This window comes from Colobus angolensis, unplaced genomic scaffold, assembly GCF_000951035.1.
Source record: "Colobus angolensis palliatus isolate OR3802 unplaced genomic scaffold, Cang.pa_1.0 Scaffold3, whole genome shotgun sequence".
NCBI classification, from domain to species: Eukaryota; Metazoa; Chordata; class Mammalia; order Primates; family Cercopithecidae; genus Colobus; species Colobus angolensis.
The window spans coordinates 17,718,636-17,739,140 of record NW_012116265.1 but is presented as its reverse complement, the minus strand read 5'-3'; the positions used below and the strand labels follow the sequence as shown (position 1 = coordinate 17,739,140).

General features: G+C 39.9%; 1 protein-coding gene across 1 annotated transcript in view; it reads left to right on the top strand.

Annotated features, from left to right (window-relative positions):
* Positions 1-20,505, top strand: part of GPATCH2L (G patch domain containing 2-like) — a 52,057-nt gene that overhangs the window by 12,310 nt on the left and 19,242 nt on the right. The window contains exons 3-8 of the mRNA XM_011949518.1: positions 2,666-2,730; positions 7,838-8,014; positions 9,676-9,755; positions 13,095-13,162; positions 14,449-14,503; positions 17,258-17,343. Coding sequence (XP_011804908.1) covers positions 2,666-2,730; positions 7,838-8,014; positions 9,676-9,755; positions 13,095-13,162; positions 14,449-14,503; positions 17,258-17,343 — 531 coding nt within the window. The remainder of the gene's footprint in view (positions 1-2,665; positions 2,731-7,837; positions 8,015-9,675; positions 9,756-13,094; positions 13,163-14,448; positions 14,504-17,257; positions 17,344-20,505) is intronic.

The window sequence follows — 20,505 nt, the reverse complement described above, 5'->3', positions numbered from 1 at the left end:
CTTTCTGCCCCAGTTAGGCAAGGAACGGTGAACTGTATGACTCATGAGTAATTTCAGTTCTATCAGTTTGTCTGAATGTCTGTCTGCCTTCTGATTGTTTCTGGATCTGGAGGCTTCAGATCATTTGAGGCCCTGGCCCAGCCGTGGCAAGGAAGTGGTATTGTTGCTTCTATGGGATGTTGACTGCTGCATCCAGCTAATGTGCACAGGCTCCTCTCTTCTCAAGTAGTTTCCCTAAACGGGACGGCCTACGTCTTCCAGCCCTCTGCTTTGTTCATCGCCGTGGATCAGGGTTCACAACTTAGGCACTACTGGCATTTTGGGCCAGATAATTCTCTGTTGTGGGGCTGTGCTGTGCATTGAAGGATGTTGAGCAGCATCCCTGGCCTCCGCCCACTAAATGTCAGTAGTTCACCAACTCCTCCTTCTCTGCTTCAAGCCATGAGTATCAAAAATGTTTTTGGGTATTGCCAAATTGGGAGAGGGGCTGCAAAATTGTCTGTAGTTGAGAACCACAGTTCTTGATGTTTCTGGTACTGAGATTGGGTTTTTACTTTATTGACTCTGCTTTTACCAATAAGTATGAGTTTCAAATTGTAGAACAGAATACAACCAAAACATTGATCTATAGATAGAATGTAAAAATATAAAAAATATAGAATAAAAAACTAATGATCTACAGTTTTAAAACTAAGAATTTTTGCTAGTTTGAAAACCATACCCTTTAATTGCACCTTGAAAGGCAAACAGTTCGTCTTCAGAACTTGAAAAGCAGTTGAGATGAAAGCATTTTCAAGTCAGTACCAAGTTTACAGTGTTTAGTTAACAGTGGACAAGAGGGCTCCATAGTGTTTTATTAGGCTCGATTCCTATAATAATATACTTGTCAGAAAGTAGATGCCATGCCCAATCATCTGGCTTACCTAGGGTGCCTCTGTTTTCAAAGACTCTCTGGTGGGAAGATTAGATAGAGAGACATGTGAAAAAACAAGGAAAGCAAAATGTTACTTGCAGAATCTAAGTGATGAAAAATTTCCTAGTAAAACGTTGAGAGCAAAAACATTTGGAGCTGCACGTTAAGATGACTTTCTTCACACTAACTGTTGTTTCACTTGGATGTGGTTCAGTTGCTTTTCTAGCAATGTTATAATAATTAGGTAATACAGTTGGAGGCCCAGCTTATGCTAAGTACATAAGAAAATGAAATGAAAGAATCTATAAAGAAATAGGATTTGGGCCGGGTGCGGTGGCTCAGCACTTTGGGAGGCCGTGGCGGACGGATCACGAGGTCAGGAGTTCGAGACCAGCCTGACCAACATGGTGAAACCCCGTTTCTACTAAAAACACAAAAATTAGCTGGGTATGGTTGTGTGCTCCTGTAATCCCAGCTACTCGGGAGGCTGAGGTAGGAGAATTGCTTGAACCTGCGTGGTGGAGGTTGCAGTGAGCTGAGATCACACCACTGCACTCCAGCCTGGGCAACAAGAGCGAAACTTCATCTCCAAAAAAAAAAAAAGAAATAGGGTTTGTTCCACCATGGCACATGTATACCTATGTAACAAACTGCACATTCTGCACATGTATCCCAGAACTTTAAAAAAAAAAAAAAAGAAAAATAGGGTTTGTTTGTTGACTATTTCTGTGACAGATCTTTTGCATCTGATATTCAGGGACAAGCTTGAGTAAGGAAAGCATTGCTCCTTAATTTAATTGGCATTTTTAAGATTTAGTGTTGGAAGGATGTTTGGAAATGTTGCAAAATACAAAATATTTTCAGATTTTTGATCCAGGAATATAGATTGGGATTTTGCCAAGCCTGTGTTTTCTATAGCATGGTGAAAATGCTTCTTCCTTGCTTTGGTTTCTTGCATCTTCTAGAGTAGGTGAAAAAAAAATTTTGACTATCTTGGAAGGAAATACTCCCAATCAAAGAAATAGCTAATACTGTAGAGGATTGAGAAGTTTTTCTTGAACCAGAGAAACCAAATTTAGAAGCGCACCATCAGAAGAAACAGAATCAACTGTGAGCAATGGCTCAGAAAATGAAACAGACTGGGCAGAATTTCATGGGACAAAAGCTATATTTCAGTGAGTGCAAATGAAGTTTGTTTTTATATTTTTGTTTTTAACTTTAGTTCCTTTTTCCAGAATGAGTTTTGTGTATCTGCTCAATATGAAGGAGGACAATAATTCAGAAAACAAGTTTTGCCATATTTTTTTTCTTGTTCATGGAGTTTTGTTTACTTCTTTGTAAATGGGGGAAAACTTTAAAGATGCTAGACGTCTTAAAATTACATAGCTTCATTGGAAACTGATAGTTGGCAATATTTAAGAACAAAATTGTTTGGTAAATTTGTGTTGTTGAATATATCACACTAGGTTGAGATTATGTCTTTGAGCTTTAATAGCTTTCTAGTCCTTAACTAACAAAGTGACTTTAGATTTTTTTTAGTACTTTAAAATATAAGTGAAAATTTTAGAATTCTCCTCTTATATTTCTTTTGTTTGGGGAGGAAAATAAAATTTTGTACCTTCCCAGTGAAATTTACGTATCTGATTGGCTAATAGGTTGGAGTGAAATTAGGGAAGCTTGAAAACCATAATAAGCGTACGGTGGTTATTGACTGGAGCTGATGAGTTCTCTTGTGTTTTACTCTTTTTACAGTGAAACCAGCAGTGTGTGTAGCAGCAGTGACACTGGGCTCTTTACCAATGATGAAGGGCGACAAGGTAATGTTGATCCCAGCTTTGGGACATTGGTTCCGTGTTTATGGAAATGTTTGAGTAATCATAGGAGTGACTCGTGGAGAACATGGTGACTGTCTATGGCAGTGGTTCTCAAACTTTAAGGCATATGAGAGCCACCTAGGGAACTGTTAAAACCGCACAGTCCTGAGCTCCTAGAAATAAATAGGTCTAGAGTTGGCCCCTGGAATCTGCATTTTTCACAAGCACCTGAACTGATTCTTATGCCGGTAGATCAGACATTGGGAATCGTTGGTCTAGGTGGTCAGAGTGTCGAGCCTGGGACATTGGGAAGTTTCTTTTTATTAGAATCAAGAAATAGCTTCATGTGTTACTGTCTTTTTTTAGGTGTTAAGACATTGTTTTCATATAGAGAAAATCTTGTCATTTTTATAGCCTTATTTATAATGATTATAGTGTTCTAGGTGAATATATTATATAAAACATCTTCCTCAAAGTAAAACTCCTGGAGTATAGAGTCCTGTAAATAAGGCTAGTATATGTTAATTACCAGTTCTTTATTTTTACTACCTAAACACTAATTTAAAACTTTGCCTGTATGTCAGGGTATTTTAGAAAATGTTTGTCCTCTAAACTTGTGTGGGGCCACATGCCAATAAAAATTTTATGTAGCCTTTTTGGACTGTGGTTTTCTTAATCTAAATAGGGGACTTAGGGATTTCTAAAGTCCCTTCTAGCTCCAAAGTCCAATAATTTTTCTCCATGGGTTAAGCAATTAAAGGACTGACGTAGTGGCTACATGTCTAGGTTGATCCAGGTAGCTTCCCCAGTAACTGAAGGGATACTGGGGCTGTGAGACTTAACATCCAAGTCCTGATTTTTGGAGAAGGACTGTGGGGACAGCATCTTGTTCATGCCTCAAAGTTGTAGGCGTAGAGGCAGTTTATCCCCCTGGAGTTGTTGAGCTTCCTACTGTAATGGAGGTTGTTGTGAGTACATTTCTATCTTTTAGATTCTGAGGGAATTAGGTGTCATTAGAGATTATGTGTGTGTGTGTACAGGTAGGCTCTAACTGGAGTTTTGATTTTATTATCTCATACCAGGAAAGTCTGATGTCTTTCCATGAATGAGTTATATATACTATTCAGAGTTACCAGTATTTACTCTTTTTCTTTGCTTTTCTACAGTTCTAGGAATATCAAAGTGCATCTCTTAAAGGTTATGATGCATAATTATAGAGATGGAAGAAAGTGTGGACCTGTTACAGCAGATTAAGTGTTTGGGCCTTTGGAAAGCCTTTTCACTGATAAGGATTCCTTAGTTTATCATGAGAGATTATAGAATATTCTGTAGACTCAACTTTCCTCTCTTTTCTCTGCTTCAGCTTCACACATTCTGGTGACATTGATGCTTAACGTTCTCAGTGTAAAGCTATGGAATTTCTTGCCTCTGTGCCTTTGTTTATGCTGATCTTTCTCCCTGAAATCTCATCCTCATCTTCCTTGAATGACTGGTCGTTTACCAAGAACAGTTTTCCTTTTGCCCCTGCAAGGGCATATTTATGAACTATATCAGTGGGTCTTCTTGGTTTCAATTTCTTGTTGGAGTTGTCCTATAGGAGACATCAACAGAAGACCGAAGGGAGGGAGGTGAATGATATTGGATATATTGGTCAAGTATTTATTGTGGTAATGCTGCTTAAGAGCCCCCAAATTTTAGTGGCTTATCACAGTTTACTACACTCATTTTTTGCTATGGGGTTGTGGGTTGCCTATGGTTCCACTGATCTCGTCTGGGCTCCACTGGTCTCCAGGCTTCAAGTTAGGTTTACATCTGCTCAGTGTGTTGTATTTTGGGACCTAGGGTGGAGGAGCAATGGTGATAGGCAGCATGGACTTCCTGTGGCAGAGGATGTAAATGCCAGGTGACAAGGCTAGACCACGTGTACATATTTAAAACCTTTGCTTGAATCATGTCTGTTAATTTTCTACTATGTAAAGCAAGTCATATGATCAAGCCCAGTGTCAGTAGGATCTTCCTAAAAGGGAAGGTACTGTGGAATCCAATGGCAAAGAGCAAAAGGCATGGATGAATGATTCTATTATGGAGAGGACTTGGAAATGCTAATGCAGTCTACCACATTAGATTATTGCTTTCCCTGACACCTTTTCTGTTGGATTGCTGGTTGGCAGTGGTTGTGTTCCTCTGCTGAGGGCCACCACTCTTGTTTGGCAGACTTCTTTTATAACTGCAGTTCTTTGGACTCTGATAACCATTCTTTCCCTTGCCACTCCAGGTCTAGGAATGGTAAGGGCCTCCTGCTGTGCTGGCTCTGCCTGATGTGCTTCACCATCCCTTGTGGGGTTCCTTGTTAGTACTGTCTACACCTTTGTGAATAGTCACTTCATTACATCTCTGCAATGACCCCATTTAAATGTGCCATGTGTTTGCTGAAGGGGTTCTGGCCAATAGCCCTTTCTCCTTTGTTCTCTGTGGCTCCTTGTATTATACTTACTGTTTCTTTTAGTACTCGCTGGATTATGTTATTGTTTGTAGGTACACGTCTTTTCCCTTGAAGCTTTTCAAGGCAGGAGTTACTACGTGTAACTGCAGTACCTAGCACATTCCTGGCATATAGTAAATGCTTAATAAATAATTATTGATAATCCAATTAAGGGGAAAACTCTCCTTTTTTTCCCCCAAACAAAATCATACATAGATTCTCAGATTGTAAAACAACTAAGCCTATTTGGTTTAAAGCAAAATTCTAGAGGAGCCAGAGGTCAGGAACCTGATCCACCCAGCTTCTTGCTTATTCCCTGGCAGCACTCTTTTAAGGAGCTCCTCTATCAGGTGTCTTAGTGAACCCTGATTGAAGACTACTGGTCTACATGATCTCACAATGTTCCTTCTGGTTCAGAGAGTCCCTTTTTGTGTTATTAAAAATCTTGAATGAATGCTTGAGAACCAAAAAAAATCCATTATAGTTTGCCATTTGTCATCAGAAAACATGGCCTAATTAAATATACTATTTCAATAAATGTCCTGAGGAATGCTTATGAATAAGAAAAGAATTAATATATTGAAGTACAGAGAAACTAATTATTATGCACTAATGCCTGTCTTCAGTTCATCTATGTATCTGATCTGGTGAGATGCTTTTAGAGTAGTGGTTCTCAAAACGTGGTCCCCAGGCCAGCTTAGCATCATGAAGGAACTTGTTAGAAATACACAATTTTGGTCTTGCCTAGACTAGAATCAGAAACTCTGGAGTTAGGTCTCAGCGGTCCATGTTTTTACAAGCCCTTCTGGTGCTTCTGATACATGCTCAAAGTTGAGAACTACTGTATCAGAGAGACAGCTGTTTGTGGTGTGTTTTTATAAGGGAACACTTTGAGTAACTGTCTTAGTTGTAATATCTGCTGCTTTTTACCAGAATGCAGTTTTCATTCCCCATTTTGGAGATCTCCACAGTGATTTAAGAGTTACTATCCTGGGTGTTAATGACCCATGAATCTCATACTTCATGGGATTGACATGTTCTGAGCAACTTCTCTGGAATCCAGTATACATTAGAGAATGACTACATTGTGAACTCTTTTAGATTTCTTTAGAAGAAAATAGTTTCCTTCAACTTTGCTATTTTGAAAGGAGTATGGTGTGGCAGACATAAAATTATCTATTCTTTGTTGGCAGGAATAAACTCTAGTGGAAACTGAGATACTATCATTGCAGCCAGTAGAGAGAAGTTTGTACCAACAGTCTGGATATATGGATCTGGTTGTGACTTTGCTGTTAATTAACAATATGGTCTTGGGAAAATTGTATAACTTATTGAAAAGTCTTAGGGAATTATATTATTTGTTGCTGTGGTTTTTTTTTTTCCCCAGTAGCTTGGATTGCTAGTGTCAAGATGATTTCTGTCCCATTAATGAGATACCAAGGATAAATGAAGTATGGACGTATATTCTTTATTCACCTTTTATGAGAGAGGCAAATATAGCAGGAAATCCCTCAGGAATAGCTAGCTTTGAATTGAGAAACAGTTATGGGCTTTGAACCCCCAAGTTTATACCACGGAGAATGGTATAGGGGAGACAGTTTGTTTTGATAATAAAGATCTCAGGCTTTTGAGTTAGTCAGGCTTTGGGTTCAGATCCTGGCTTCGTTGTTTACTAAATTGACCTTGACTTCTCTAGGCATTAGTTGCCTTGTTTGTAAGTTGGAGTTAGTGTAGGGCTTGAAAGAGATGACATATTTACAGGTTTTTAGCATGGATCCTGGTAGGTTGTAAGGGCCTAGTAAGTGGTAGCTTTATTTATTTATTTTTAACTGTTAAAGCAGTCCAGTTTAACACAGTATGACGTTTATGTGAAATCAGGTTGACCTTTCAGTTTTCATTGCAATGTGAATCAAGAAGAACCAGAACAATTTCTTTTTTGTGTGCCTTGATTTATTTAAAAGTATAATCAGCCTGTAATTCCAGTACTTTGGGAGGCTGAGGTGGAAGGATTGCTTGAGCCCAGGAGTTCAAGACCAGCCTGGGCAACATAAGGAGATCCAGTTTCTACAAAGAATTTAAAAAAAAAAAAAAAAGGCTGGGTGCGGTGGCTCATGCCTGTAATCCCAGCACTTTGGGAGGCCGAGGCGGGCGGATCAGTTGAGCTCAGGAGTCCAAGACCAGCCTGGCCAACATGGCAAAAACCCCATCTCTACTAAAAGATACAAAAATTAGCCGGGCGTGGTGGCGGCGCCTGTAATGCCAACTACTCAGGAGGCTGAGTCAGGGAGAATTGCTTGAACTCGGGAGGGGAGGCAGAGGTTGCAGTGAGCTGAGATCATGCCACTGCACTCCAGCCTAGGCAACAGAGCAAGAATTCATAATAATAATAACCAGGCATAGTGGCATGAGCCTGTGGTTCCAGCCACTCGGGAGGCTGAGGTGGTAGGATTGCCTGAACATGTGATTATGCCACTGCATTCCAGCCTGGGTGACAGAGCAAGACTGTGTCTCAAAAAGGAAAAAAAAAAAGGGTGATCAAAACTATAGCACTAAGAAATCATCCCTCTCATTTGTTTTTCTCAGACCTTGTTTAAAATTCTAGCTTATGATATGATCTCTTTACTTTAGGTGACGATGAGCAGAGTGATTGGTTCTATGAAGGAGAATGTGTTCCAGGATTCACTGTTGCTAATCTTCTGCCCAAGTGGGCTCCTGATCATTGTTCTGAAGTAGAAAGAATGGATTCTGGATTGGATAAATTTTCAGATTCCACATTCCTTTTACCTTCTCGGCCAGCTCAAAGAGGTGAGTTCTGAGGAGACCAAGAACTTAATGCTTTTATGGTTCTCCTTGGGCAGAGCAATCATCTCCTAGCAAGCATACTCATGTCTTCAATTACACATTTAACTATCTGAATTTTGGAGCTAGCTCAGGGATTTTCTAGAGGATTCAAAGTGAGTCTCAAAGCTTAAGGTTCCCTCCATTCCTTCCTAAACTAATCCATGGAAACTCTTGGGACATATATATTAGCAGGGCATTCCTTCAGCTTGCCATTGCCGCTTGTGCCAGATTTAGTGACAGCTGCTTATCCTGATGTGAAACTGATAGGTTATTGAGTATTGGATTTTGGAAGAGAACAGATTTCAATAAGAACATTCACATACACATTCTTATTTTCAGTAAGAGTATTCACATATACTGGTGTTTTAAAAATGGATGCTTTTAAAATAATTTAATTAGTTCTATTTTAATGACCCTATTTTTGGGGACTTTAACACAAATATGTTTCCTTTTCCCTTTGCTTTTTCTTCAATTATGATGTAGCAAAGTGGGTGGAAAGAACCTAGGACAGAAAAATGGAAATGTGGTATTAATACTCTGGTACTGTCTACCAAGCTCTGTGATAGTCGCTTCATTTTCTTGGGATGACAGGGTCATCACTTAAGATATGTGACATTGGACAAAACCATTTCTTTTAGCACTATAAATTTATGATTTTAGGGTTCCCAGTAACCCATGATCAACCAGTTAATCAGTTGCCAAGAATTTGTTGAACATCTGTTGGTGATCAGAATCACACTACGAGATGTAAACTTGTATTATGTAGGATTTTGTCATGGTGAACCAGCAGTTGGTTCTTGGTAAGGACTGACTGAGGCACACATTGCTTTATTGAACATTTTGATGAACATTTCTAAAAGTTTCTAATGGACCATTTAAAATATATACAAGTAAGCAAGAATAGTAAGAAGAAACTTAAAATGGCCTATAATCTCATATCCAGAGACAATCTCATTAATAACATTTTGGTGTGGTTTCCTCCAGTTGTTCTTTCCTTGTGTAGAACACATGCAGCAGTGAGAAAAATTGGGTTATCTGATGCGTGCTATTTTCCCCATTATGTCATGAATTAGAATGTTTTTGACATAGAAACTAACATTTAATTTTAAATTAAAAATCATTAATAACATTTTGGTGTGGTTTCCTCCAGTTGTTCTTTCCTTGTGTAGAACACATGCAGCAGTGAGAAAAACTGGGTTATCTGATGCGTGCTATTTTCCCCATTATGTCATGAATTAGAATGTTTTTGACATAGAAACTAACATTTAATTTTAAATTAAAAATTGTTAATAGTACCTTATGTTTGTGTGGTGTTTTCAGTTTATAAAGTCCCTTCTACTTGCTATTTCATTGGGTCTTCGAAACAGCCCAGTAAGGTAGGACTGAGTGATTATCCCTCTTTTATAGATGGAGGATGCCTAGGTCAAAGGTAAATGGCATGCCTGTGATCATACTGCTAGTGACAAAGACCTGGGAATAATAAATCCTCGGCAGATAGCTCTGTGATACTATTTTAAAGGTCAATCTAGTAAGATCCTGGGGGTTAAGCCTTCAGTGTACTACAAACATAGGATTGCATTTGGATTTTCTGCATTCGGTATCTTAGGCCTTCCTTCTTTTTTTAGGGTATCATGCTCGCTTGAATCGTCTGCCTGGAGCTGCAGCTCGGTGCCTCAGAAAGGGGCGAAGAAGGCTGGTTGGGAAGGTGATACCTCTCACAGTTTGCTGGGCTCAGTGGGTAGATAATATTCCCTATGGGAGTTGTGTACCCTGTTAACAATCAGAGGTGCTACAGAATTCCCTGAAGTTAATGGAAGCAACTGGAATGTGTTGGGAGTTTACAAGAGTGAACATTATATAGGATGTGAATGGATATACAAATAAAACATGAAACGTAATTCATACAGAAGTTCTGACAAAGCAAACAGTGTCATTACAATGTCTGTTGCCTATAAACCTACAAGCCTGAGCTGTGTCTTCTGTAACTTTTGATTAATGTTATGTTATTATTGTGTAAGTTAAAATATTCTTGGCTTCTTTATGACTCCTCTTGAATTCATGAATGCATCTTTGTTCTTTCCTAACTTTGGTCTTTCATCCTAGAATTCATAAAAAAGAAAAAAAAAAAACTGTTACTGAGTTTCAAGAGCCCCTCAGCCATGAGGGAGAACTATCTGCTGTTCATTCAGTTCTGCCTTTGCCAGGGATGATGCCAGGGACTCAACTCTTTTAATCCTTCCAGCAACCTTGTAGAAAAAGGGCAAGCTCCTTTAGCAAATGAGGAAAACTTAGGTTTGAAGAAGTTAAGGAATGTCTGATGTTACCCGGATAGGAATGGTGGAATAGAGATTTGAACCCAGGTCTACTTTTGTCTTTTTACATTTTTATTGAATTTTATTTTTTACTCTACTTTGAGATTGAGAAATAAATTAAGACAGGGGCTCATCCTCAGTCAGAGAAGGTGGTGGTGGGCAAAGAATAAGGAAAGGAGTGGCATTGAAGCATTAATTTGTTTGTTCTTGGTAAGAACAAACTTGGTAAGTTACAAGTTGTAACTTGGTAAGAATTTAGAATGCCTGCTAGGTGGCACAATGTGTGCCACAGTCTGGCTTCCCTTAAGGGGATACTGTTTTATAGCCTGACTAGGGAACAGTTTTCTGAAGTTTTAGGCATACAAAAAAAAAATGAGGCTGTTTATTTCCAGACGAGCCCAGGATACTTACTTCTTTTTATCTTTCAATTCGAGTTCAAATCTTTTTTCTTTTCTTGAGACGAAATCTCGCTCTGTGACCTAGGCTGGAATGCAGTGGTATTATCTCGGCTCACTGTAACTTCCCACCTCCCAGGTTCAAGCGATTCTCCTGCCTTAGCCTCCCCAGTAGCTGCGATTACAGGCACCCACCACCTTGCCTGGCTAATTTTTTTGTATTTTTAGTACAGACAGGGTTTTACCATGTTGGCCAGGCTGGTCTCGAACCCCTGACCTCAGATGATCCACCTGCCTCGGCCTCCCAAAGTGCTGGGATTATAGGCATGAGCCACCGTGCCTGGCCTCAAGTTCAAGTCTTGAATTAGAAGACATTTGATTATTGGAAGACTGAAACCTTTCGAATTACTCATTTTACAGACAAAACGCTGCTTTTGCTGCTCCGGGAACTTATTGTTAATAGGGATAGCTAGCAAAATAGCAGCACATGGGGTGGAGGAAGGAGAGGATTTTACTTTTATTGTTTAGGCTTGACAGATAATGTTCCCCCTGCCACCTATGTTACTTTCTTTCAGCTATTATAAAATGAGAGCCATCCACGTCCATGAAGGCAAGTCCATGAAGGTTTCCCTTTAGCTTGCCTGGAAGGGAATGAGGGCCTATTGGATGTGCCTTTAATGATGTCAAATGAGTAGGATAATATTTACTTGTTTAATTCATCTTCATCACCTCAAAGGGATATTTATCATTTCTAGCAGAGGTCACCGCTCTGCCCCCCTTCTTCCCCCTCCCCCATCTCGCTTCTGCTTTTCTAAATTGTAATCATAAATAATGAGTTTCATTCACAGCTCCCTGCCAGTGAGCTGCTAATTACACAAAGTACTGCTTGTAATTTACACAGTAATAAACTGTAAATTTAAACATTACGGCACTTTCAGTTAATAATTTTTCTGCTGTAACAAATAGCTCATTTTTCAACCATCTTTTCCCTTGGCCCCCCTACCATGTCTGTGTCTGTGACCAGGAGGCATAGCTATAAGAAATGCAGAATGTGAAGAATATAGTATATGAAAACTTCTCATTTAACTCCACTACTTCCCGGACTGTGACCTCAGAGTAATTTTTCTATAGCCAGTTCAGCTAAAATGTGTACCCTGATGTTTAGGACAGTCCACACATATAGATGAATATAGATAATAACATTTGTCCAGACACAAATGTGTTTGAAGAACAGCCTTGACATTCTTGACAGTCACGCCCGTGACTTGTGTTATCTCAACACAACAATTACTCAGATGTGTGTTGGCATGCTTTCCCAGGTGCCATGGTAGGTAAGCATTGGGAATGTACTCAAATGAAGAGTGAATTGCCGTTTTCCAATTTTTTGGAAATGGTTGGTTTCTGAACTATTTGTGGTGATATGGGTAAGCTTTTACACTAATGATGTTGAGAACCCTGAATTTAGGAATCAATTTTATACAAATTTCATTTTTATTTCTTGAGATGATGTTTGAGGGACAAAGTACAGAGTAACAATTTTTGCAAGTCACAAAACTCTTTTGATGTATTTATATTTAGTCAGCAGATACTTTTACCAGTGAGGATTTAGTAACGTCCCAGGATGAAGGCTGTTGGGACTATAATCACATAGCTCTAGGGAGCTTGGTGTGCTGGCCTGTTAAAAATTGGCTACTGTTGAATTTTCTAAAAAAGGATTTTTACTCCTATATACTGCAGTAGTTCCAGGAGGTACAGTACTTACTAAAATACCATATATGGTGAATAGTGTCTATAAAGTGTTGATAAAGACTTTTGGATCACTGGAGAGTAATAAATGTAGGGTAACATGTAAGACTTTTAAGATTAATTCCAGGGGGCTGGGCGCGGTGGCTCAAGCCTGTAATCCTAGCACTTTGGGAGGCCGAGACGGGTGGATCATGAGGTCAGGAGTTCGAGACCATCCTGGCTAACACGATGAAACCCCGTCTCTACTAAAAATACAAAAAACTAGCCGGGCGAGGTGGCGGGCGCCTGTAGTCCCAGCTACTCAGGAGGCTGAGGCAGGAGAATGGAGTAAACCCGGGAGGCGGAGCTTGCAGTGAGCTGAGATCCGGCCACTGCACTCCAGCCTGGGCGACAGAGCGAGACTCCGTCTCAAAAAAAAAAAGATTAATTCCAATAAAAAGAAATATAGTTGCTGTTTTATTTTAAGATTGATTTTTAACATGTGCCTTTTGAGGTTGCTTTAGCTGGCACAGTTATGGGAAGGATTGATATTATACTTTATATGTTTGTTTCTGTGGTTGGATGATACTCTTGTCTGCCTTGTCTTTTTAGGAGACCAGCATAAACACTTTGGGGACTGAGAGGATAAGCCATATCATTAGTGACCCTCGGCAGAAAGAGTAAGTGCTTACGTATTTACTGGCTGTGCTAGTCTGCTCCTTGGAGGTGGAGGCAGAAGGGAGTTTTATGGAGCAACTTAGAAATCAGGCTTCAGAGCTCAAAGAGATCTTAAAGATTTGTACTTTATAACAGTTAAAGATGGCAACATCCTAAACCTGTGACAGTGATTTTCTTTTCCTTTCTAGACTAGTTTCATTGTATTGTTTTTTTATACCTGCAGATGCTGCATTAGTAGCCTCCAGTAAAGATGTTTATTTTAAACTAATTTTTCTATCTCTAAATTTTTTTTTCCAAAATGGATGATTACCTCTATCCTTCTATATTCTCTTTCCATTTTTAGACCTTTTCATAGGGAAATATCTTTTTTTTGAGACAGGGTCTGGCTGTGTCACCCAGGCTGGAGTGCAGTGGTGGAGTCATGGCTCACTGCAACCTGTGCCTCCTAGGCTCAAGCAATCCTCCCACTGTGGCCTCCTGAATAGTTGGGACTACAGGCATGTGCCACTGCGCCTATCTAATTTTTGTATTTTTTGTAGAGACAGGGTTTTGCCATGTTGTTCAGGCTGGTCTTGAACTCCTGGGCTCAAGCGATTTGCACATCTTGGCCTCCCAAAGTGTTGGGATTACAGGTGTGAGCCACTGCGCCCAACCTGTGAAATACTTTGTTCTAATTACTGTGGAGAGTGCTGTAGGAAGCCTGTATGTAGCTACAGGAAAATAATTCTGCAAATTCTCGTGACAGCCTTGTCCCCTAAAGTGGTTGGTTCTTTCATATATCATGTATGCATCATGGTCAGTAACCCAGTTATGATCCTATACACATCCAACCCGGGCTAATTTTAACATAGAAAATAAAGATGTGGGTGTGGTTTGTGCCCTTGTTGAGTTGAGGCTTCTGTTGTCACTGCACAACTGAGAGAGTATTGGTGCCACACTGTAATCTTGGGTTTATTTCTATTGTCCAGTCTTTTACATTCCATTACAAGCCTTTTTCCTTTGAAGAGGTTTTGTTTTTTTTTTCCAGAACCTTCACATGCATTTAATGTCTTCTCCTCTGATTGCATCTTTTCTCTATTCCCTGCTTTGTCTTTACTTCATTATTCCAACATCTTATCTTCTTCTCCCTTCTGTAATTTTCCTATCACTTCTTTTATTGTTTTCTTTCCTGTTATTCTCTCCCTCTCTTTAGTTTCTGGTTACCATCAGCTGGGAAAAGAGAACGAAATCAGGTAAGATCATTTTTCTTTGTCATCTTTATTTTATCATTTGGTTTCCTTTTCTTTAGAAAGAATAAAGCGTTGGCTTCTGATTTTCCTCACATTTCTGCTTGTGCACATGAGGTAAGGTTTCCTCTTTCTTGTTATTTTGATTTTCTTGGAGAACTGTTTTCTAAGAGTAACCAATACTTACTGGTAAAAACTGCAGCTAATTCCTCTTTGTAGGTTCAACTGTGATCATTAGTTTCTTGTAGCGTGTATTTCATAGGAATCCTGTTTTTATTTTAGTTTTGAACTTTGCAGTAAGAAAGCGGAATGAATCTCATTTGCATATGGTTTAGTTCAACATGAGAATCCTGCGTTGAGAAGTACTATGTTGAAGCCTAAACGTATGAAGCAGAAGGTAGAGCTGCTCTGGGTGAAGTGGGGTCAAAGCCTTAGAGCAGTGGTCCCCAACCCTATGGCACCAGGGACAAGTTTTGTGGAAGACAGTTTTTCCATGGACCCGGGATGGGGGCATGGTGAGGAGGGTGGTTTCGGGATGATTCAAGTGCATTACATTTATTGTGCACTATATTTCTATTATTATTACATTATAATATATAATGAAATAATTATACAACTGACCATAATGTAGAATCAATGGGAGCCCTTAGCTTGTGTTCTTGCAACTAGACAGTCCCATCTAGGGGTGATGGGGAACAATGACAGATCATCAGGCATTAGGCTTTCATAAGGAGTCCACAACCTAGGTCCCTCACTTGCTCAGTTCACAGTAGGGTTTGTACTCCTATAAGAATCTAATGTGGCTGTTGATCTGACAGGAGGTAGAGCTCAGGCGGTAGTGCCAGCGATGGGAAGCAGCTGCTTGCTGACAGCTCACCTCCTGCTGTGCGGCCCTGGGGTTGGGGACCCCTGCCTTAGAGCCTCTCTTTCTTAGTCTTTTCCCTACCAACCCCCTGAGGGGGGCCCTTGGCATATTTAGGCCCATGTGGTGGGCTCACAATTTAAAAATTAATTCATAGTAGTTATCGATATGTTTCTTTATGTGTGAAGCTTTGTGATTTTTTTTGGAGGATTGTTTTATCTTGGTGATTAGTTGTAAAACAGATGAACACTGACAGGTGAAAAGTTGTAGTCTTCCTGTTTGTCGTGTTTTTTTTTTAACTACTTAGTAACTTATTGAGTTGATACACATGATCCACATTTTAGACTTGGAATCTTCATTATGAGTCTGCTGTTTCAAAATGAACTAGAGTGGTAGAAGACATAACTGGTGTATGTGTATGAGATAATTTTAGATGGCATATGGAAGCACAATTTTTAAGTTTTGTATTATAGTTTACATTGGAAAAGATGTAATTATTATATCAAGCTTGTTATTTCACAGAAATGTAGTAAGGATAAAGCTGAGCAGAAATAATTGATATGAGGAAAAATAATAAGTAAACAGTAATACAGGTTTTAGGCAGCTAAGGAAAATCATGAAGGTGGTATATGAGAGACTGCAGTTTGGGGAACACTAAGCTAGAGTACTACCCATGTTTGCATCAGAGGATCTAAAGGCAGAAGGGAACCTGTGGCAGTCCACCTGGTCCAGATCTGTTATTTGCAAATGATGAACGGGAGCTCTATAAGATTCAAACTATTTGCCCAAAGTCATACAGCTAGTAGAACCAAGATTGGAACCTCTGTGGCAGATAGAACAGTTGCTTAGTTTGTATTCTCATAAAACACGTTTGAAGTTACCATTCCAGGGTCTTCCAGTCTTTGTATATGTCACAAGGTATTAAGTTCTAAACTTTTTGGAGAGGACTATTGGTTGTGGAAAAAGTCCAAAGAAAGCTAGCAAACATAAAGTGAGGGATCTCATTTGATCCTCACAGCCACCTCTTGAAGTCAAATAGATGTTTTTGCAGATGAGAAACTGAAATTATACTCTAAAAGCAATATGATAGCAATGAAAGTAAAATAGGTAGGGCAGGCCTGGCGCAGTGGCTCACACCTGTAATCCGAGCACTTTGGGAGGCTGAGGCAGGTGGATCACCTGAGGTGAGAGGTTCGAGACCAGCCTGGCCAACATGGCGAAACCCTGTCTCTGCTAAAAATACAACAACAACAACAACAAAAATTAGCAAGGCGTGGTGATGGGTGCCTGTAATCTCACCTACGTGGGCGACTGAGACAGGAGAATTGCTTGAACTTGGGAGGTGGAGGCTGCTGTGAGCTGAGATCATACCACTGCACTCCAGCCTGGGTGATAGAGTGACTGTCTCAAAAAAAAAAAAAAAATTAGGTAAGACAGATAGTGATATATTCATTTAACAGATGAGGATAGTAAAGCTCAGAAGTTATGTAATTTTTGAAACCCAGTACATCAGTGGTAGATTGGAACTAAAAGGTGTTCTAATTCTTAGTCTAGTTCTCTTTCCACAATGCGATGCTGCTGTTATGTGCCAACCAGTTATTCTTGGAAACATTTGCCAGGATAAGGAAATGAAAAGGTAATTTCATGCTAATCTTGGAAACAAGGGCTGATACATAGTTGATAATCAGCAGCAGGCACAAGTTCCTGTTACATCATGTGGAAAAAACTGTCTTCTGCCATTTAAGTGACTGTTGTATATCAAGTTTTTGAAAAAGTGTTGTTTAATAAGGATTAGTTTTTTTTTTTTTTTTTGAGGTGTGCTAGATCAGGTTGGGTACATTCACAGGCACACTATTAAATATGCATGACTTTACTGAGCAGTGCTTGTGTTTGGTATGACAAAAGAGTTGGACAGTCAAAGGGGAAAAGTAATCAAAGTGTAGGTTACCCTTTAGGATCAGGTCCGTTTCATGTAAGCCTTACTAAAATAGTCTTATTCATTCCTGCAGTTCAATCCCCTGTCTCCCCTTTACTCACTGGACGTTCTTGCCGATGCTTCTCACCGAAGGTGTTCACCAGCACACTGCTCTGCCAGGTAATTGTCTTTTAGTAGCTGTTATTTGCTTCTGGACGATACTATATTCCTTTCTGGTATTCCTGAAATTATAAAATATGTTTGTGTACAGTATCCAATTTGATCCTGACAATCCTCCTAATCCATAGGAATATTTTGAGGTGAATAGATGTTTTACAGATATAGAAACTGAGGCAGAGCAGTGAAGTATCTTTCCTGTGGTCCAAGGCTAGTATGTGATTAAGTCTCAACTTTAACCTAGGTCTTCTGGCTCATATTTCATTTTATTCCTGCTGCTAAAAGCCCCATCTTCAAAGAACATTATTAATGTTCCTTTCCATGACCCTGCAAAACCCTGCATAATCTGACTTCTTGCTACATGTACAGCCTCCTTTCGTATAATTTTCTCCCTCTGTCGGGGAGAGATCCAGCAGTACCAGGGAGCTCTGTTTTGTTCTTCAAAAATTGCAGCAGTCCTTTCCTGCCTCTGAACCTTTGCTCTTTTTCCCTTTGACTGGAAAACTGTCTTTGAGCTGCTGCTTGTCTCAGCTCAGGTGCCACCTCGTCAAGGAGGCCACTCAGACCATCCTGTCTAAGGGGCCACCTCCAGCACTTCCTCCTCATTATCTGTTTGTGTTTCCTTTATTGCTCTATCACAGTCTGAAATGAATTTGCTTATTAGTTTATTTTAGTGAGTTTGGTTTTTCTTTTTCACTTTATCCCTCAGTCTTTCCCACTAGAATATAAGCTTCAGAGTACTGGGATGTTGTCTTGTTCCCGATAACTCCCTAACACAGTATCTGGGACTTGTTAGGCATTAATATATATTAGTCAAACGAATGACTCCTTACAAATATAAATTCTTTTAGGTGACGTGGGAAGTAAATATGGTTTTAATGGTAGCACCCCCTACAGGGCTGTTATGCAGAAAAGAGTAACTAATAGGCTGGACCCTAGAAGTTTTATTGTTTCTGGTGTCACAAAGAATTTCTTTCCAAGGTTCTGATAACTCTTTTTTTCCCTAATAAGTTCTTAAATGGTTATGTTCATAGTTTTTGAGGTGCAGGCTGCACAAAGAAGTTACTCTTTCGTGGATACAGTTAGAACTTCTACTGTGGGCTATAATAATAAATTTTGCACCATAACCTACTGCCAGATCTTTCTACTGAAATATTGGTATTTCTGTACAGAATGTCTTTTGAAAAGAGAGACCATCACAAATGGTGTTATTAAGAATGTGGAAGCAGCCTAGGCTATAACATTGTGAGACCTTGTTTCTATGGAAAATTTTTTTAAAAATCAGTTGTGTCAGCCGGGCGCGGTGGCTCAAGCCTGTAATCCCAGCACTTTGGGAGGCCGAGACGGGCGGATCACGAGGTCAGGAGATCGAGACCATCCTGGCTAACACGGTGAAACCCCGTCTCTACTAAAAAAATACAAAAAACTAGCCAGGCGAGGTGGCGGGCACCTGTAGTCCCAGCTACTTGGGAGGCTGAGGCAGGAGAATGGCGTGAACCTGGGAGGTGGAGCTTGCAGTGAGCTGAGATCCGGCCACTGCACTCCAGCCTGGTCGACAGAGCGAGACTCCGTCTCAAAAAAAAAAAAAAAAATCCGTTGTGTCTGGTGACGTACACCTGTAGTCTCAGCTACTTGGGAGGCTGAGGTGGGATGATCGCTTGAGCTCAGGAGGTCAAGGTTTTAGTGAGCTGTGATGATACCACTGCACTCTAGCCTGGATGACAGAGTGAGACCCTGTCTCAAAAAAAAAAAGAATGTGGAAAATTGTGGAGTGATATAAACTATTAGTAGTAAGGCCTTTCCTTCAGTAGCATGATATTTATTCATCATTAATTCATTCAGCGTTTGCTGGGATCCTGCTGTGAGCCAGCCACTTTGTTTAGATACCACCCTCAAGGAGCTTACGTTCTCATGGGAAAGTCAGGTATGGAAGTTGACAATTACAATAAAGGTTTGAAAAAGCACAGAGGAGGGGCCCCTAACTTCGAGGCTCAGGGAGATCTTTTTAGAGGTTGTGCTCAAGCTGTCAGAGAAGACAACAAGATTTTAATCCATAGAAAAACAGTCCTTCAGCTGTTTGTCTTAATACCAAATAAAATAATGTCTGTGTATACTGTTTGGGAAAATGATTTGAGTAGCATGATACCATGTCAGAATGCTGAAAGTGGATTACTTTCCCTCCTCTCTTTACCTCTGCTACCTAGAGCTGTGCTGTGCTGAGATCAGTATTCGTACTTTTGTTAGGCTTCCTGTTTCTTTTAAAAGCCTTATCCTGGGGCTGGACTAGGCATTAGCTTCTTGTTTCTTTGTGTGTGTCATTATCTGTATCACTGTCTTCACTCTCTTGCCTGGCAGTGTTTGTGGCTGAACTTGGAAACCTAAGGAAGTCTCTACAGTGCTTCTATGTACTCAGCCCTAGGGTAATAATGCTTATTGTTTTGGACCATTGCTGAAAGCAAAGGAGAGAGAATGTGGACAATCATACATCCTCTTTGTCCTTCTAGACATCATACCCAGGGCAATAGATACCAAGTGGGTTGCATACATGAAGGTTTTTTGGGACAGGGGAAGTACATTTTTAAACTTACATTTATTTATAGCTGATCCTTCAAATTTTTTTTGTTGTAAATTGTACATATGTGTCTAGTAGCTTGTATTTATATTTTATGTGTATGTACTACACATATCATGTTTTTTCAGATTTTTTACTCCTGAGGGTACACATCAATAAAACTTGGCAACCACTGCTCCATAGGAAATGATCAGCACAAGTGACTTCTATGCAATGTTTAGAAAATGTGAATGATGACATACTGAGCTCTCAGGGTAACTGGTCACTCCTTTGTAATAGTTTCTCCCCAGCAGGGGGTTAGTGAGGATGGAACCGTTTAGCTCCAGTGTAGCAGACTGATGAGACTGGATTCAGAACAGAGCAGTAGGCTTTGCAAAGAGTGGATCATTTAGCAAAAGCCTGGCACCAAGGAGGAATGTGAAGGAGTAAGTGGCAGAAGAAGCAGGTGAATGACTGTACTAAAAACTGTTTCGAATGGAAATTGTATCTTTTTCTTGTCCCATTTTATTTGTAGTAGGGAAACATTTATTTCAAAGCATCTGGACAGCATTGGAAATTTCACATGCATCATTAGCATGGTATGTGTGTGTGTG